The sequence below is a fragment of the Panulirus ornatus genome, chromosome 17, assembly GCF_036320965.1.
Source record: "Panulirus ornatus isolate Po-2019 chromosome 17, ASM3632096v1, whole genome shotgun sequence".
Classification (NCBI taxonomy): Eukaryota; Metazoa; Arthropoda; class Malacostraca; order Decapoda; family Palinuridae; genus Panulirus; species Panulirus ornatus.
In genome coordinates this window covers 55,765,994-55,784,674 of record NC_092240.1, presented here as the reverse complement: position 1 = coordinate 55,784,674, position 18,681 = coordinate 55,765,994, and the positions used below count along the sequence as shown (strand labels likewise).

The window sequence follows — 18,681 nt, the reverse complement described above, 5'->3', positions numbered from 1 at the left end:
GGGGCAGTGCTCCAGCTCTGCCTGAGACAGTGCCAGGGGCAGTGCTCCAGCTCTGCCTGAGACAGTGCCAGGGGCAGTGCTCCAGCTCTGCCTGAGACAGGTACTAGGGAGCACATGTGCTGTAGGTTCTTGGTTGTGGGATGTGGTGAAGAGTAATGTGTTCTTGTGTCATGCCGAGCTTGATGAAAGTGTTAACATTGATAACTTATCGTTGCAGGTGTTACTAACACGCAGCATCATCACTTGCCACAAGATAGAGCATTGTTCTTATCGTTAGATAACATTAGAAGTACAAATGATTATATCAAGATTAGTGTTCTTAAAGGGTAGGAAAATTAAGCTGAGTAATGAAGCCGATCGCTGTGAGAAATGTAATTTTCCCAAGAATCCTCTACATTAAGAGCTTAACTTTCTGGCAGAAACATAAAGATGAAAATCCTCGCTTCCTTTAACTGATAACCTGCCTAATGAGTCAGAGGTCTTGCGTGCCTCACCCAGCGAGAGTTGATGCTGTGTTATGCCGTGATTTCTATTACAGGTGCCGCCTGTGGTGGGAGGGGGAGAACGCTACCTTCCCCCTGCAGGAGGACATCAAGAACGTGTCGCTGCCGTGGGACAACAAGAGAAATGCTTACGACCAGTGCCACATGTGGAGGTGCGTCCACATTGCCATCACGTGTGCACACAACACATCTGATCAGACATTATTGCTCATATTATTTTTCACATTGGAGGTTCAGTCAAGGACAAAGTCCACATCAAGGTCGGACCTCAACTGAAATACAGATAGGGTAATAAAGAAGGGCAAAGGAGACAAGGGAAAGTATTTACGAATTTTGGAGGAAGTGAAAAATCTGTATTTTAAAATGGGCCGCCAGGTCATAGTTATTAGGAAACACACGAGAGGGAAGAGAGTTCCAAAGGTTTAGAGAAAGAAACAGTTATCAAAACGGCCCACCTTTGAGTTGCTGATGGTCACACAGTAATCATGTGACGCAGCCGCTTGCCGAGTGCAATATTGCGTGTCCTAGCTAATGGTGGGGGCACACAAGCAGCCAGCTCTCGAGAGCAAAAACCAAAGCAATACCTATATAAGAGGGAAAGTGAACCAACATCGCGGCGTAGGGCAAGGGGATCAAACGTTGAAGTTAGTCTAAGAACGTTTATAAATCAAACTCAACTATGTCAGGTAAGGATACAGCAGTTCTCCATACAAGGTCGGATTAGTCCCTAACATAAGCAGAGCAACTGTTCAGAAGAAAAGAAATTCCGACAATTAAAAGGGACTCCCAGGGTCTTAGAGGTAAAGTTAGCTTTTTCCGTAGTGCGGGGTTTCTAAGACAGCGTGGTTGTTACAGTAAAAACAAGTATGCTCTCTGAGTTTAGAGGTGGAATTACAAATCCGTCGAAAGAAAAAGTTGTGAGGAATTTTCCAGAGAGAGATGGACAGAAACTGGTTCTTGGAGGCATTCAACTTCACCAGATTTCGTCTACCCCATACAGAGGTATCCTGTCCAAGCCTGTATCTCTTGAGGAAGTTGTGTCGATACGATATGCAGATCGAGTGAGAGAAGGAGTCAAACTGAAGGATGTGGAGGAATGCAGTGTTGAGCTGTCAACGTATGAGTGGGTTTGGTTATTTGCAGAAGAAAGGAAATCGTTGATAAAAGGAGGCAACAGTGTATGGGACAATACAGAACCTTGAGGCACGGGGAGACGCCGATCCATCAAACATCCACGGAGATACATCAGCCAGAGAGGAAGCTAGATATGAGGGAGCAATGTGAGGGAGGAAACCCAAAAGAGGGAAGCTTAGAGATGAGATCCCAAAGACAACTTGTCAAAAGCTTTGGATACGTCAAAGGCAACAATACAAGACTCCCAAAAATCTTTCCGGGATGATGACCAGACATTATTAAGATAGGAAAGAATATCATGAGTGGATCTTGTCTTACGGAAGCCATACTGGTGACCAGAGAGAAGACTGTGAGATTCAAGATGTGCAATGATATGGGAGATGAGGAGGGATTCAAAGACTTTGGAAGTGGTAGATGTCAAAGCAACAGGACGAAAGTTAGAGGGGTCAGAAGGGTCACCCTTCTTAGGGATGGGGTGATGTAATGACGCCTGCTCCCAAGAAAGAAAAGCTCTCGTTTTAAACAAAACAGAACAGACGAGCAAGCACAGGCGCAAGTTCTGTGGCACACACTTTCGGCACACGGGGATGGATGCCATCAGGACCATAATAATAAGCCTTGCTTGTCTCCAGAGAGAGAGAATCGCTTTTCGGACAATTCAAAAAGAGACTACGGGAAGGGGCATAGGATTAGCAAAAGGAGCATCAGGGGTGAAGGAATGTTAAGAGTCATCCAAGGTGGAATTAAAGGAGAAATGGAAACCAAAGAGAGATGTTTTGTCTACGGGAGAGACAGCTATAGTACCATCAGAAAGGAAAAGTGAGGGCAAGGTAGAGCCACAGTTGTTGTTAGCGATGCCCTTTGGCTAAAGACCAGAGAAATCTATCAGTGGATGACGAGGAAAGGTTTTATCTCGCAGATAACGTGCTTGCACTGATTACGGGCAGTGATAAATGTTGAATGGGAGTCGGAAAAGTTTTTCTAAGCTCGACATGCCTGATCCCTTGACTGAATGACCTCAGAACAGAAACGACTGAACCATGGATTGGAAGAAGAGGTCGACTTGAAGGAAGGGGGATAAATGCTTCCATTCCCGCTATGCGTTTGGCGGAGACAGAAGCATCACCACATAAGAGACAGAAACTTACCTAAGGAAAGTCAAACAATAATTTGTGTAAGTTATTTCAGTCAGCTTTGTTGATGTGTTCATATATACATTTAGAAGGGACTGCTGGAGAAGGAGGTGCTGTTAAAATAGATACATTTATGAGTGTGATCAAATGAACCAACTGGAGCGAGACTTTGTATCTATACAGTGAAGAACTAGAAGTGAGAAAACAGATCCAGAATATTAGGAGAGTGGTCACACTGGCAGAAATATGGGAGGGGGATGATGCTCTTGAGCAGTGAGACTGGAGAACATGAGGGGTTTCAATCCCCTCCCCAGACAATCCTCCGTATGGGAGACATTCAACCATTCCCTATGTAAATGTTGAAATTCCCTAGCAAGAGGTGAGAAGATATCACGGCCTCATGGAAGTAGTTTAGATAGTTGAGGAAAGATACAAAATTTGTACAATTGGTAGAGCAGTAGGTGAAACAAAGGAAAAGTGTGGTAGCTGGGAGACGCACCTTGAGCCACGTAACATCAAAGTTTGGGGATGACTCAAGGTTCTCGAGGCGTGCAACATGTGTTGATGGAATAAACGCAGACACCATCTTCGACCAGGAATCGTGAGCGGAGATTACAGTTGGATATGAGAAAAGGGCTAGTGAGAACACATTAGACAACTGGGTTTTAGAGCGAAGATATCATGCCAGGTGCTGGACAGATTAGTATTCACCAGGAGAGTGTTTGCTGGAGAACCAGGAATGTTGATATAGTGAATAGCGAAAGAGGAAGGTCTCACAGGGAGGGAAAGGTCGTGGGAGGGGCCGGTGCTATCACTGCTGTCTGAGGCCTCCCTCTCATTGGCAGTAGAGTCAGGTGGAAACCCAGAGATTCTCAACACCCAAGATGCCGGGGACCTGCGGCCATAGGTTTGCTGACCTCTGTCACGATTACATCAAAATAAATTTCAGCAGATAGGAGATGACACGAGAACTTATGTGAAGAGAGTAAGTGAGGTTTGAGTAGGTGTATCGTGCTTGTATGGATAAGATGGCAGGACTAGCCCGGTAGTTCCGTTCTGATGAGACACAAAGTATGACCAGCAATGCTAACATGGAGAGTGTAAGATGGTTCCTCCAGGCACCACTTTAACATTCCTCAGTCAGGACAGCAGTACCACCCTGGGCCTGGCCTGTTGTCAACAACCCACTACCTAATGGGTTATTCCAAGGGCAGGGGACTGGATGATCCTTGAGTTAGCTGGGGTACTGGGAGGGGCATACACTACACCTGAGCCTCCTCTCGCTGGTGACAGAGTCACATAATAAAGTGTAGTCAGAGTAATATGCCTTCAATTTGCAGGGGTCATGGGAGGGGCTATTACTCTACTACCTGAGCCCTTCCTCTCGCTCATGGCAGAGTCAAATAGAGTAATGTCCAGATTGTTGGACAACGTCAACCATTTTCTAGATGTTGTCTGTAGCCGATGGTAACATAATCCAATATGGTTTGTTCCTAACTGCTAGTAACCCAGGAGTAGTGAGACACTACTTTCAAAACGTCTAGCAAACCTCACTTGCAACCGTTGCGGAAAATAATGTGCCATTACCAGAGGAAGAAATTGCACAGCAATACAAAGATACGTCAGCAAAACCTTGGACAAAAGTGTAGACTAAGTGAGGACAGCACAGCCACAAGAGTAAGTGAGGACAGCACAGCCACAAGAGTAAGTGAGGACAGTACAGCCACAAGAGTAAGTGAGGACAGTACAGCCACAAGAGTAAGTGAGGACAGTACAGCCACAAGATTAAGTAAGGACAGCACAGCTACAAGAGTAAGTGAGGACAGCACAGCTACAAGAGTAAGTGAGGACAGCACAGCCACAAGAGTGAGGACAGCACAGCCACAAGAGTGAGTGAGGACAGTACAGCCACAAGAGTAAGTGAGGACAGCACAGCCACAAGAGTAAGTGAGGACAGCACAGCCACAAGAGTAAGTGAGGACAGTACAGCTACAAGAGTAAGTGAGGACAGTACAGCTACAAGAGTAAGTGAGGACAGCACAGCCACAAGAGTAAGTGAGGACAGTACAGCTACAAGAGTAAGTGAGGACAGCACAGCCACAAGAGTAAGTGAGGACAGCACAGCCACAAGAGTAAGTGAGGACAGCACAGCCACAAGAGTAAGTGAGGACAGCACAGCCACAAGAGTAAGTGAGGACAGCACAGCCACAAGAGTAAGTGAGGACAGTACAGCCACAAGAGTAAGTGAGGACAGCACAGCCACAAGAGTAAGTGAGGACAGCACAGCCACAAGATAAGTGAGGACAGTACAGCCACAAGAGTAAGTGAGGGCAGTACAACCACAAGAGTAAGTGAGGACAGTACAGCTACAAGAGTAAGTGAGGACAGTACAGCCACAAGAGTAAGTGAGGACAGCACAGCCACAAGAGTAAGTGAGGACAGCACAGCCACAAGAGTAAGTGAGGACAGCACAGCTACAAGAGTAAGTGAGGACAGTACAGCCACAAGAGTAAGTGAGGACAGTACAGCCACAAGATAAGTAAGGACAGACAGCACAAGAGTAAGTGAGGACAGTACAGCCACAAGAGTAAGTGAGGACAGCACAGCCACAAGAGTGAGGACAGTACAGCCACAAGAGTAAGTAAGGACAGTACAGCTACAAGAGTAAGTAAGGACAGTACAGCCACAAGAGTAAGTGAGGACAGTACAGCCACAAGAGTGAGGACAGTACAGCCACAAGAGTAAGTGAGGACAGCACAGCCACAAGAGTAAGTGAGGACAGTACAACCACAAGAGTAAGTGAGGACAGTACAACCACAAGAGTAAGTGAGGACAGTACAGGCACAAGAGTGAGGACAGTACAGCCACAAGAGTGAGGACAGTACAACCACAAGAGTAAGTGAGGACAGTACAACCACAAGAGTAAGTGAGGTCAGTACAACCACAAGAGTAAGTGAGGACAGTACAACCACAAGAGTAAGTGAGGACAGTACAACCACAAGAGTAAGTGAGGACAGTACAGCCACAAGAGTAAGTGAGGACAGTACAGCCACAAGAGTAAGTGAGGACAGTACAACCACAAGAGTAAGTGAGGACAGTACAACCACAAGAGTAAGTGAGGACAGTACAACCACAAGAGTAAGTGAGGACAGTACAACCACAAGAGTAAGTGAGGACAGTACAACCACAAGAGTAAGTGAGGACAGTACAGCCACAAGAGTAAGTGAGGACAGTACAGCCACAAGAGTAAGTGAGGACAGTACAGCTACAAGAGTAAGTGAGGACAGTACAACCACAAGAGTAAGTGAGGACAGCACAGCCACAAGAGTAAGTGAGGACAGCACAGCCACAAGAGTGAGGACAGTACAGCTACAAGAGTAAGTGAGGATAGTACAACCACAAGAGTAAGTGAGGACAGTACAACCACAAGAGTAAGTGAGGACAGTACAGCTACAAGAATAAGTGAGGACAGTACAACCACAAGAGTAAGTGAGGACAGTACAACCACAAGAGTAAGTGAGGACAGTACAACCACAAGAGTAAGTGAGGACAGCACAGCCACAAAAGTAGGTGAGGACAGGACAACCACAAGAGTAAGTGAGGACAGCACAGCCACAAGAGTAAGTGAGGACAGTACAGCGACAAGAGTAAGTGAGGACAGTACAACCACAAGAGTAGGTGAGGACAGTACAACCACAAGAGTAAGTGAGGACAGCACAGCCACAAGAGTAAGTGAGTACAGTACAACCACAAGAGTAAGTGAGGACAGTACAGCCACAAGAGTAAGTGAGGACAGTACAACCACAAGAGTAGGTGAGGACAGTACAGCAACAAGAGTAAGTGAGTACAGTACAACCACAAGAGTAAGTGAGGACAGCACAGCCACAAGAGTAAGTGAGTACAGTACAACCACAAGAGTAAGCAGGTCACACATGCTACAATGATTATCAACAACAACAACAACAACAACAACAAACAACATCTCGTCCACCAATGCTCAAATTTCTTCTTCAATGTGAGGTCCAACATGGTATGTCAGGTCACTTGTAGACACTCTTCCCCCATGACTACATAATCAACACACACACACTCAAATAAAAGCTTGTGGATTTGTGAGCTGAAAAAGGACTGGTGATTGGGAATACTTGGTTCAAAAAGAGAGATATACATAAGTATACGTATTTAAGTAGGAGAGATGGCCAGAGAGCGTTATTAGATTACGTGTTAATTGATAGGCAAGTGAAAGAGACTTTTTGGATGTCAATGTGCTGAGAGGTGCAACTGGATGGATGTCTGATCATCTTGTGGAGGCGAAGGTGAAGATTTGTAGAGGCTTTCAGAAAAGAAGAGAAAATTGGGGTGAAGAGAGTGGTGAGAACAGTGAGCTTGGAAAGGAGACTTGTGTGAGGAAGTACCAGGAGAGATTGAGTGTTGAATGACAAAAGGTAAGAGCAAATGACGTGAAAGGAGTGGGTGAAGAATGGGATGTATTTAAGGGAGCAGTGATGGATTGCGCAAAAGATGCATATGGCATGAGAAAAGGGAGGTGGGCAGATTAGAAAGGGTAGTGAGTGGTGGGATGAAGGAGCAAGATTGTTAGTGAAAGAGAAGAGAGAGGCGTTTGGACGATTCTTGCACGGTGACTGGGAGAAGTTTAAAAGAAAGAGGCGGGTCAAGAAAAAGGTGCAAGAGGTGAAAAAGAGGGCAAATGAGAGTTGGGGTGAGAGATTATCATAAAATTCTAAGGAGAATAAAAAGATGTTTTGGAAGGAGGTAAATACCGTGCGTGAGACAAGAGAACAAATGGAAACATTGGTGAAGGGAGCAAATGGGGAGGTAATAACAAGTAGTGGTGATGTGAGAAGGAGATGGAGTGAGTATTTTGAAGGTAGGTTAAATGTGTTTGATGATAGAGTGGCAGATATAGGGTGTTTTGGTCGGGGTGGTGTGCGAAGTGAGAGGGTCAGGGAGAATGGTTTGGTAAAGAGAGAAGAGGTAGCGAAAGCTTTGCGGAAGATGAAAGCCGGCAAGGCGGCGGGTTTGGATAGTGTTGCAGTGGGATTCATTGAAAAAAGGGGGTTGACTGTGTTGCTGATTGGTTGGTAAGGATATTCAGAGTATGTATGGTTCATGGTGAAGCGCCTGAGAATTGGTGGAATGCATGCATAGTGCTATTGTACAAAGGCAAAGGGGGATAAAGGTGAGTTTTCATACTACAAAGGTATAAGTTTGTTGAGTATTCCTGGGAAATTACATGGGAGGGTATTGATTGAGAGGGTAAAGGCATGTACAGAGCATCAGATTGGGGAAGAGCAGTGTGGTTTCAGAAGTGGTAGAGGATGTGTGGATCAGGTGTTTGCTTTGAAGAATGTGTATGAGAAATACCTAGAAAAACAGATGGATTTGTATGTAGCATTTATGAACCTGGAGAAGGAATATGATAGGGTTGATAGAGATGTTTTGTGGAAGGTATTAAGAGTATATGGTGAGGGAGGTAAGTTGCTAGAAGCAGTGAAAAGTTTTTGCTAAGTATGTAAGGCATAAGTACGAGTAGAAAGAGGAAAGTGACTGGTTCCAGGGAATGTCGGTTTGTGGCAGGGGTGCATGATGGCCACATGGCTGTTTAACTTGTTTATGGATGGGGATGTTTGGGAGATGAATGCAAGAGTTTTGGAAAGAGGGGCTAGTATGCAGTCTGTTGTGGACGAGAGAGCTTGGGAAGGGAGTCAGTTGTCGGTCGCTGATGATGCAGCGCTGGTGGCTGATTCGGGTGAGAAACTGCAGAAGCTGGTGACTGATTTTGGTAGTGTGAGAAAGGAGAAAGTTGAGAGTAAATGTGAATAAGAGCAAGGTTATTAGGTTCAGTAGGGATGAGGGAGAAGTTAACTGGGAGGTAAATTTGAATGGAAAAAAAATGGAGGAAGTGTTTTAGATATCTGGGAGTGGGCTTAGCAGCGGATGGAACCATGGAAGCGGAAGTGAGTCACAGGGTGGGAAAGGGGCGAAGGTTCTGGGAACATTGATGTTAGTGTGGAAGGCGAGAACGTTATCTCGGAGAGCAAAATGGGTATGTTTGAAGGAATAGTGGTTCCAACAATGTTATATGGTTGCGAGGCGTGGGCTATAGATAGGATTGTGCGGAGGAGGGTGGATGTGCTGGAAATGAGACGTTCGAGGACAATATGTGGTGTGAGGAGTTTTGATCGAGTAAGTAATGAAAGGGTTAGAGAGATGTGTGGTTATAAAAAGAGTGTGGTTGAGAGAGCAGAAGAGGTTGTATTGAAATGGTTTGGTCACATGGAAAGAATGAGTGAGGAAAGATTGACAAAGAGAATATATGTGTCAGAGGAGTACGGAACGAGAAGTGGGAGACCAAATTGGAGGGGGTAGGATGGAGTGAAAAAGATTTTGAGCGATCGGGGCCTGAACATACAGGAGGGTGAAAAGCAAGCAAGAAATAGAGCGAATTGGAACGATGTGGTATACTGGGTTCGACGTGTTGTCAATGGATTTAACCATGGCATGTGAAGCGTCTGGGGTAAACCATGGAAAGTTTTGCGGAATCTGGATGTAGAAAGGGAACTGTGGTTTCTTTCGGTGCATTACACATGATAACTAGAACCCGAGTGTGAACGAATGTGGCCTTTGTTGTTTTATCCTAACGCTACCTCGCGCGCACGCACGGGGAGGGGGGGGAGCCATTTCGTGTGAGGCGGTGTGAAGGGAATGGATGAAGGCAGCATGTATGAATGAGTACATATGTATATGTCTGTGCATGTATATGTATGTATACGTTGAAATGCATAGGTATGTATATGTGTGTGTGTGTGGACGTGTATGTATATACATGTGGATGTGGGTGGGTTGGCCCATTCTTTCGTCTGTTTCCTTGCGCTACCTCGCTAACGCGGGAGACAGCGACAAAGTATAATAAAAAAAATAATATCTATGTGTGTGTGTGTGTATAATCCTACTTGCTTGCCTTTATCCATTTCTGGCGTTACCCCGGCCAACAGGAAACAGCATCGCCACCCCCTGCGTCAGCGAGAGGCTTGCTTGTGGGTGGGTGAGAGTTGTTGGTTGTGATTGTAGGAGGTACACGATGGTCTGTGTACACCTCACCAACACCACCATCTTTCTTGTTTCAGTAACATCACCTTAGACCCACTGACGCGACCTGATGACAGCCAAATGTTGAGCTGCGAGGCCATGGTGTATGACACGTCACAGTACCAGAGCAGTGCAGTTATTGACGTGAGTCCCTCAAGGTATTGACACACACACACACACACACACTGAGGCATATTACCTTACTACTGTATGATAACCGCTGTGTATAGTGAAGTATGATGACCTTGTGTATAGCGAAGTAGGATGACCCCTGTGTATAGTGATGATGATGACCCCTTGTATAGTGATGTATGATGACCCTGTGTATAGTAATGTATGATGACCCTGGTATAGTGATGTATGATGACCCCTGTGTATAGTGATGTATGATGACTCCTGTGTATAGTGATGTATGATGACCCCTGTGTATAGTGATGTATGATGACCCCTGTGTGTAGTGATGTGTCATGACCCCTGTGTATAGTGATGTATGATGACCCCTGTGTATAGTGATGTATGATGACCCCTGTGTAATAGTGATGTATGATGACCTCTGTGTATAGTGATGTATGATGACCTCTGTGTATAGTGATGCATGATGACCCCTGTGTATAGTGATGTATGATGACCCCTGTGTATAGTGATGTATGATGACCCCTGTGTAAATGATGTATGATGACCTGTGTATAGTGATGTATGATGACCTCTGTGTATAGTGATGTATGATGACCCCTGTGTATAGTGATGTATGATGACTCATGTGTATAGTGAAGTATGATGATTCCTGTATATAGTGTTGTATGATGACTGCTGTGTATAGTGATGTATGATGACCTCTGTGTATAGTGATGCAAGAGACCCCTGTGTATAATGTTGTAAGATGACCCCTGTGTATAGTGATGTATAATGACCCCTGTGAATAGTGATGTATGATGACCCGTGTATAGTGATGTATGATGACCTCTGTGTATAGTGATATATGATGACCCCTGTGTATAGTGTTGTATGATGACCCCTGTGTATAGTGATGTATGATGACCTCTGTGTATAGTGAAGTATGATAACCCCTGTGTATAGTGATGTATGATGACCTCCGTATATAGTGATGTATGATGACCCCTGTGTATAGCGATGTATGATGACCTTTGTGTATAGTGATGTATGATGACCTCTGTGTATAGTGATGTATGATGACCCCTGTGTATAGTGATGTATGATGACCTCTGTGTATAGTAATGTATGATGACACCTGTGTATAGTGATGTATGATGACCCCTGTGTATAGTGATGTATGATGACCCCTGTGTATAGTGTTGTATGATGACCCCTGTGTATAGTGATGTATGATGACAAATGTGTATCGTTATGTATGATGACCCCTGTGTATAGTGATGTATGATGACCTATGTGTATAGTGATATATGATGATCTCTGTGAATAGTGATGTATGAAGACGCCTGTGTATAGTGATGTATGATGACCCTGTGTATAGTGATGTATGATGACCCCTGTGGTTTCGGTGCATTATTCATGACAGCTAGAGAGTGAATGATATCGAATGAGGCCATTTCTTTGTCTGTTCCTGGTGCTCAATCACTAATGAGGGAAACGATGAATAAATATAATATTGTATAATATATAATATAATATATATATATATATATATATTATATATATATATATATATATATATATATACACAGGGGTCGACATGCTGTCAATGGATTGAACCAGGGCATGTGAAGCGTCTGGGTAAACCATGAAAAGTTCTGTGGGGCCTGGATGTGGAAAGGGAGCTGTGGTTTCGGTGCATTATTACATGACAGTGAGAGACTGAGTGTGAACGAATGTGGCCTTTGTTGTCTTTTCCTAGCACTACCTCGCGCACATGAGGGGGGGAAGGGGTTGATATTTCATGTGTAGCGGGGTGATAATGGGAATGAATAAAGGCAGCAATATGAATTATGTACATGTGTATATATGTATATGTCTGCGTATATATATATATATATATATAATATATATATATATATATATATATATATATATATATATATATATATATATATTATGTATACGTTGAGATGTATAGGTATGTATATTTTCGTGTGTGGATGTGTATGTATATACATGCGTATGTGGGTGGGTTGGGCCATTCTTTCGTCTATTTCCTTGCGCTACCTAGCTAACGCAGGAGACAGCGACAAAGCAAAATAATTAAATATATATATATATATATATATATATATATATATAATATATATATATATATATATATATATATATATATATATATATATTCTGTTTCCCATTTTAGAAAGAGAGACTTTTGGATGTTAATGTGCTGAGAGGTGCAACTGGAAGGATGTCTGATCATTATCTTGTGCAGGCGAAGGTGAAGATTTGTAGGGGGTTTTCAGAAAAGAAGAGAGAATGTTGGGGTGAAGAGGGTGGTGAGAGTAAGTGAGCTTGGGAAGGAGACTTGTGTGAGGAAGTACCAGGAGAGACTGAGTACAGAATGGAAAAAGGTGAGAACAAAGGAGGTAAGGGGAGTGGGGGAGGAATGGGATGTATTTAGGGAAGCAGTGATGGCTTGCGCAAAAGATGCTAGTGGCATGAGAAGCGTGGGAAGTGGGTTGATTAGAAAGGGTAGTGAGTGGTGGGATGAAGAAGTAAGATTATTAGTGAAAGAGAAGAGGGAAGCACTTTGATGATTTTTGCAGGGAAAAAATTCAAATGAGTGGGAGATGTATAAAAGAAAGAGGCAGGAGGTCAAGAGAAAGGTGCAAGAGGTGAAAAAGAGGGCAAATGAGAGTTGGGGTGAGAGAGTATCATTAAATTTTAGGGAGAATAAAAAGATGTTCTGGAAGGAGGTAAATAAAGTGCGTAAGACAAGGGAACAAATGGGAACTTCAGTGAAGGGGGCTAATGGGGAGGTGATAACAAGTAGTGGTGATGTGAGAAGGAAATGGAGTGAGTATTTTGAAGGTTTGTTGAATGTGTTTGATGACAGAGTGGCAGATATAGGGTGTTTTGGTCGAGGTGGTGTGCAAAGTGAGAGGGTTAGGGAAAATGATTTGGTAAACAGAGAAGAGGTAGTAAAAGCTTTGCGGAAGATGAAAGCCGGCAAGACAGCAGGTTTGGATGGTATTGCAGTGGAATTTATTAATAAAGGGGGTGACTGTATTGTTGACTGGTTGGTAAGGTTATTTAATGTATGTATGATTCATGGTGAGGTGCCTGAGGATTGGCAGAATGCTTGCTTAGTGCCATTGTACAAAGGCAAAGGGGATAAGAGTGAGTGCTCAAATTACAGAGGTATAAGTTTGTTGAGTATTCCTGGTAAATTATATGGGAGGGTATTGATTGAGAGGGTGAAGGCATGTACAGAGCATCAGATTGGGGAAGAGCAGTGTGGTTTCAGAAGTGGTAGAGGATGTGTGGATCAGGTGTTTGCTTTGAAGAATGTATGTGAGAAATACTTAGAAAAGCAAATGGATTTGTATGTAACATTTATGGATCTGGAGAAGGCATATGATAGAGTTGATAGAGATGCTCTGTGGAAGGTATTAAGAATATATGGTGTGGGAGGCAAGTTGTTAGAAGCAGTGAAAAGTTTTTATCGAGGATGTAAGGCATGTGTACGTGTAGGAAGAGAGGAAAGTGATTGGGTCTCAGTAAATGTAGGTTTGCGGCAGGGGTGTGTGATGTCTCCATGGTTGTTTAATTTGTTTATGGATGGGGTTGTTAGGGAGGTGAATGCAAGAGTTTTGGAAAGAGGGGCAAGTATGAAGTCTGTTGGGGATGAGAGAGCTTGGGAAGTGAGTCAGTTATTGTTCGCTGATGATACAGCGCTGGTGGCTGATTCATGTGAGAAACTGCAGAAGCTGGTGACTGAGTTTGGTAAAGTGTGTGAAAGAAGAAAGTTAAGAGTAAATGTGAATAAGAGCAAGGTTATTAGGTACAGTAGGGTTGAGGGTCAATTCAATTGGGAGGTGAGTTTGAATGGAGAAAAACTGGAGGAAGTGAAGTGTTTTAGATATCTGGAGTGGATCTGGCAGCGGATGGAACCATGGATGCGGAGGTGGATCATAGGGTGGGGGAGGGGCGAAAATTCTGGGAGCCTTGAAGAATGTGTGGAAGTCGAGAACATTATCTCGGAAAGCAAAAATGGGTATTTTGAAGGAATAGTGGTTCCAACAATGTTGTATGGTTGCGAGGCGTGGGCTATGGATAGAGTTGTGCGCAGGAGGATGGATGTGCTGGAAATGAGATGTTTGAGGACAATGTGTGGTGTGAGGTGGTTTGATCGAGTAAGTAACGTAAGGGTAAGAGAGATGTGTGGAAATAAAAAGAGCGTGGTTGAGAGAGCAGAAGAGGGTGTTTTGAAATGGTTTGGTCACATGGAGAGAATGAGTGAGGAAAGATTGACCAAGAGGATATATGTGTCGGAGGTGGAGGGAACGAGGAGAAGGGGAGACCAAATTGGAGGTGGAGAGATGGAGTGAAAAAGATTTTGTGTGATCGGGGCCTGAACATGCAGGAGGGTGAAAGGAGGGCAAGGAATAGAGTGAATTGGAGCGATGTGGTATACCGGGGTTGACGTGCTGTCAGTGGATTGAATCGGGGCATGTGAAGCGTCTGGGGTAAACCATGGAAAGCTGTGTAGGTATGTATATTTTGCGTGTGTGGACGTATGTATATACATGTGTATGGGGGTGGGTTGGGCCATTTCTTTCATCTGTTTCCTTGCGCTACCTCGCAAACGCGGGAGACAGCGACAAAGCAAAAAAAAAAAAAAATAATATATATATATATATATATATATATAATATAATATATATATATATATATATATACATATATTTATTTGTTTATTTTGCTTTGTCGCTGTCTCCAGCGTTTGCGAGGTAGCGCAAGGAAAAAGATGAAAGAAATGACCCAACCCACCCCCATACACAATATATATACATACATGTCACACACGCAAATATACATACCTGTACATCTCAATGTACACATATATATACACACACAGACACATACATATATACCCATGCACACAATTCACACTGTCTGCCTTTATTCATTCCCATCGCCACTTCGCCACACATGGAATACCATCCCCCTCCCCCCTCATGTGTGTGAGGTAGCACTAGGAAAAGACATCAAAGGCCCCATTCGTTCACACTCAGTCTCTAGCTGTCATGCAATAATGCCCGAAACCACAGCTCCCTTTCCACATCCAGGCCCCACACAACTTTCCATGGTTTACCCCAGACGCTTCACATGCCCTGATTCAATCCACTGACAGCACGTCAACCCCGTATACCACATCGATCCAATTTAACTCTATTCCTTGCCCGCCTTTCACCCTCTTGCATGCTCAGGCCCCGATCACACAAAATCTTTTTCACTCCATCTTTCCACCTCCAATTTGGTCTCCCACTTCTCCTCGTTCCCTCCACCTCCGACACATATATCCTCTTGGTCAATCTTTCCTCACTCATTCTCTCCATGTGCCAAAACCATTTCAAAACACCCTCTTCTGCTCTCTCAACCATGCTCTTTTTATTTCCACACATCTCTCTTACCCTTACATTACTTACTCAATCAAACAACCACACACCACACATTGTCCTCAAACACCTCATTTCCAGCACATCCACCCTCCTGCGCACAACTCTATCCATAGCCCACGCCTCGCAACCATACAACATTGTTGGAACCACTATTCCTTCAAACATACCCATTTTTGCTTTCCGAGATAATGTGTTCCGACTTCCACACATTTTTCAAGGCTCCCAGGATTTTTGCCCCCTCCCCCACCCTATGATCCACTTCCGCTTCCATGGTTCCATCCGCTGCAGATCCACTCCCAGATATCTAAAACACTTACTTCCTCCAGTTTTTCTCCATTCAAACTTATCTCCCAATTGACTTGACCCTCAACCCTACTGTACCTAATAACCTTGCTCTTATCACATTTACTCTTAACTTTCTTCTTCACACACTTTACCAAACTCAGTCACCAGCTTCTGCAGTTTCTCACATGAATCAGCCACCACGCTGTATCATCAGCGAACAACAACTGACTCACTTCCCAAGCTCTCTCATCCCCAACAGACTTCATACTTGCCCCTCTTTCCAAGACTCTTGCATTACCTCCCTAACAACCCCATCCATAAACAAATTAAACAACCATGGAGACATCACACACCCCTGCCGCAAACCTACATTCACTGAGAACCAATCACTTTCCTCTCTTCCTACACGTACACATGCCTTACATCCTCGATAAAAACTTTTCACTGCTTCTAACAACTTGCCTCCCACACCATATATTCTTAATACCTTCCACAGAGCATCTCTATCAACTCTATCATATGCCTTCTCCAGATCCATAAATGCTACATACAAATCCATTTGCTTTTCTAAGTATTTCTCACATACATTCTTCAAAGCAAACACCTGATCCACACATCCTCTACCACTTCTGAAACCACACTGCTCTTCCCCAATCTGATGCTCTGTACATGCCTTCACCCTCTCAATCAATACCCTCCCATATAATTTACCAGGAATACTCAACAAACTTATACCTCTGTAATTTGAGCACTCACTCTTATCCCCTTTGCCTTTGTACAATGGCACTATGCACGCATTCCGCCAATCCTCAGGCACCTCACCATGAGTCATACATACATTAAATAACCTTACCAACCAGTCAACAATACAGTCACCCCCTTTTTTAATAAATTCCACTGCAATACCATCCAATCCTGCTGCCTTGCCGGCTTTCATCTTCCGCAAAGCTTTTACTACCTCTTCTCTGTTTACCAAATCATTTTCCCTAACCCTCTCACTTTGCACACCACCTCGACCAAAACACCCTATATCTGCCACTCTGTCATCAGACACATTCAACAAACCTTCAAAATACTCATTCCATCTCCTTCTCACATCACCACTACTTGTTATCACCTCCCCATTTACGCCCTTCACTGAAGTTCCCATTTGCTCCCTTGTCTTACGCACCCTATTTACCTCCTTCCAGAACATCTTTTTATTCTCCCTAAAATTTACTGATAGTCTCTCACCCCAACTCTCATTTGCCCTTTTTTTCACCTCTTGCACCTTTCTCTTGACCTCCTGTCTCTTTCTTTTATACTTCTCCCACTCAATTGCATTTTTTCCCTGCAAAAATCGTCCAAATGCCTCTCTCTTCTCTTTCACTAATACTCTTACTTCTTCATCCCACCACTCACTACCCTTTCTAAACAGCCCACCTCCCACTCTTCTCATGCCACAAGCATCTTTTGCGCAATCCATCACTGATTCCCTAAACACATCCCATTCCTCCCCCACTCCCCTTACTTCCATTGTTCTCACCTTTTTCCATTCTGTACACAGTCTCTCCTGGTACTTCCCCACACAGGTCTCCTTCCCAAGCTCACTTACTCTCACCACCTTCTTCACCCCAACATTCACTCCTCTTTTCTGAAAACCCATACTAATCTTCACCTTAGCCTCTAGAAGATAATGATCAGACATCCCTCCAGTTGCACCTCTCAGCACATTAACATCCAAAAGTCTCTCTTTCGCATGCCTGTCAATTTAAAACACGTAATCCAATAACGCTCTCTGGCCATCTCTCCTACTTACATAAGTATACTTATGTATATCTCGCTTTTTTAAACCAGGTATTTCCCAATCATCAGTCCTTTTTCAGCACATAAATCTACAAGCTCTTCACCATTCCATTTACAACACTGAACACCCCATGCATACCAATTATTCCCTCAACTGCCACATTACTCACCTTTGCATTCAAATCACCCATCACTATAACCCGTCTCGTGCATCAAAACCGCTAACACACTCATTTAGCTGCTCCCAAAACACTTGCCTCTCATGATCTTTCTTCTCATATATATATATATATATATATTATATATATTAATATATATATATATATATATATATATTATATTATATATATATATATATATATATATATATATATTAATATATATATATATATATTTTTTTTTTATACTTTGTCACTGTCTCCCGGTTTGCGAGGTAGCGCAAGGAAACAGACGAAAGAAATGGCCCAACCCCCCCCCATACACATGTATATACATACGTCCACACACGCAAATATACATACCTACACAGCTTTCCATGGTTTACCCCAGACGCTTCACATGCCTTGATTCAATCCACTGACAGCACGTCAACCCCGGTATACCACATCGCTCCAATTCACTGTATTCCTTGCCCTCCTTTCACCCTCCTGCATGTTCAGGCCCCGATCACACAAAATCTTTTTCACTCCATCTTTCCACTCCAATTTGGTCTCCCTCTTCTCCTCGTTCCCTCCACCTCCGACACATATATCCTCTTGGTCAATCTTTCCTCACTCATTCTCTCCATGTGCCCAAACCACTTCAAAACACCCTCTTCTGCTCTCTCAACCACGCTCTTTTCTTTTCCCACACATCTCTCTTACCCTTACGTTCTCACTCGATCAAACCACCTCACACCACACATTGTCCTCAAACATCTCATTTCCAGCACATCCATCCTCCTGCGCACAACTCTATCCATAGCCCACGCCTCGCAACCATACAACATTGTTGGAACCACTATTCCTTCAAACATACCCATTTTTGCTTTCTGAGATAATGTTCTCGACTTCCACACATTCTTCAAGGCCCCCAGAATTTTCGCCCCCTCCCCCACCCTATGATCCACTTCCGCTTCCATGGTTCCATCCGCTGCCAGATCCACTCCCA

At 43.8% G+C, this 18,681-nt stretch overlaps 1 protein-coding gene across 5 annotated transcripts in view; it reads left to right on the top strand.

The window, feature by feature from the left end:
- LOC139754810 (organic cation transporter protein-like) overlaps positions 1 to 18,681 on the top strand; it is a 105,134-nt gene that overhangs the window by 29,583 nt on the left and 56,870 nt on the right. For all 5 annotated transcript variants that reach the window (XM_071672645.1, XM_071672644.1, XM_071672649.1 and 2 more), the window contains 2 exons: positions 539 to 655; positions 9,919 to 10,024. In XM_071672645.1, coding sequence (XP_071528746.1) covers positions 539 to 655; positions 9,919 to 10,024 — 223 coding nt within the window. The remainder of the gene's footprint in view (positions 1 to 538; positions 656 to 9,918; positions 10,025 to 18,681) is intronic.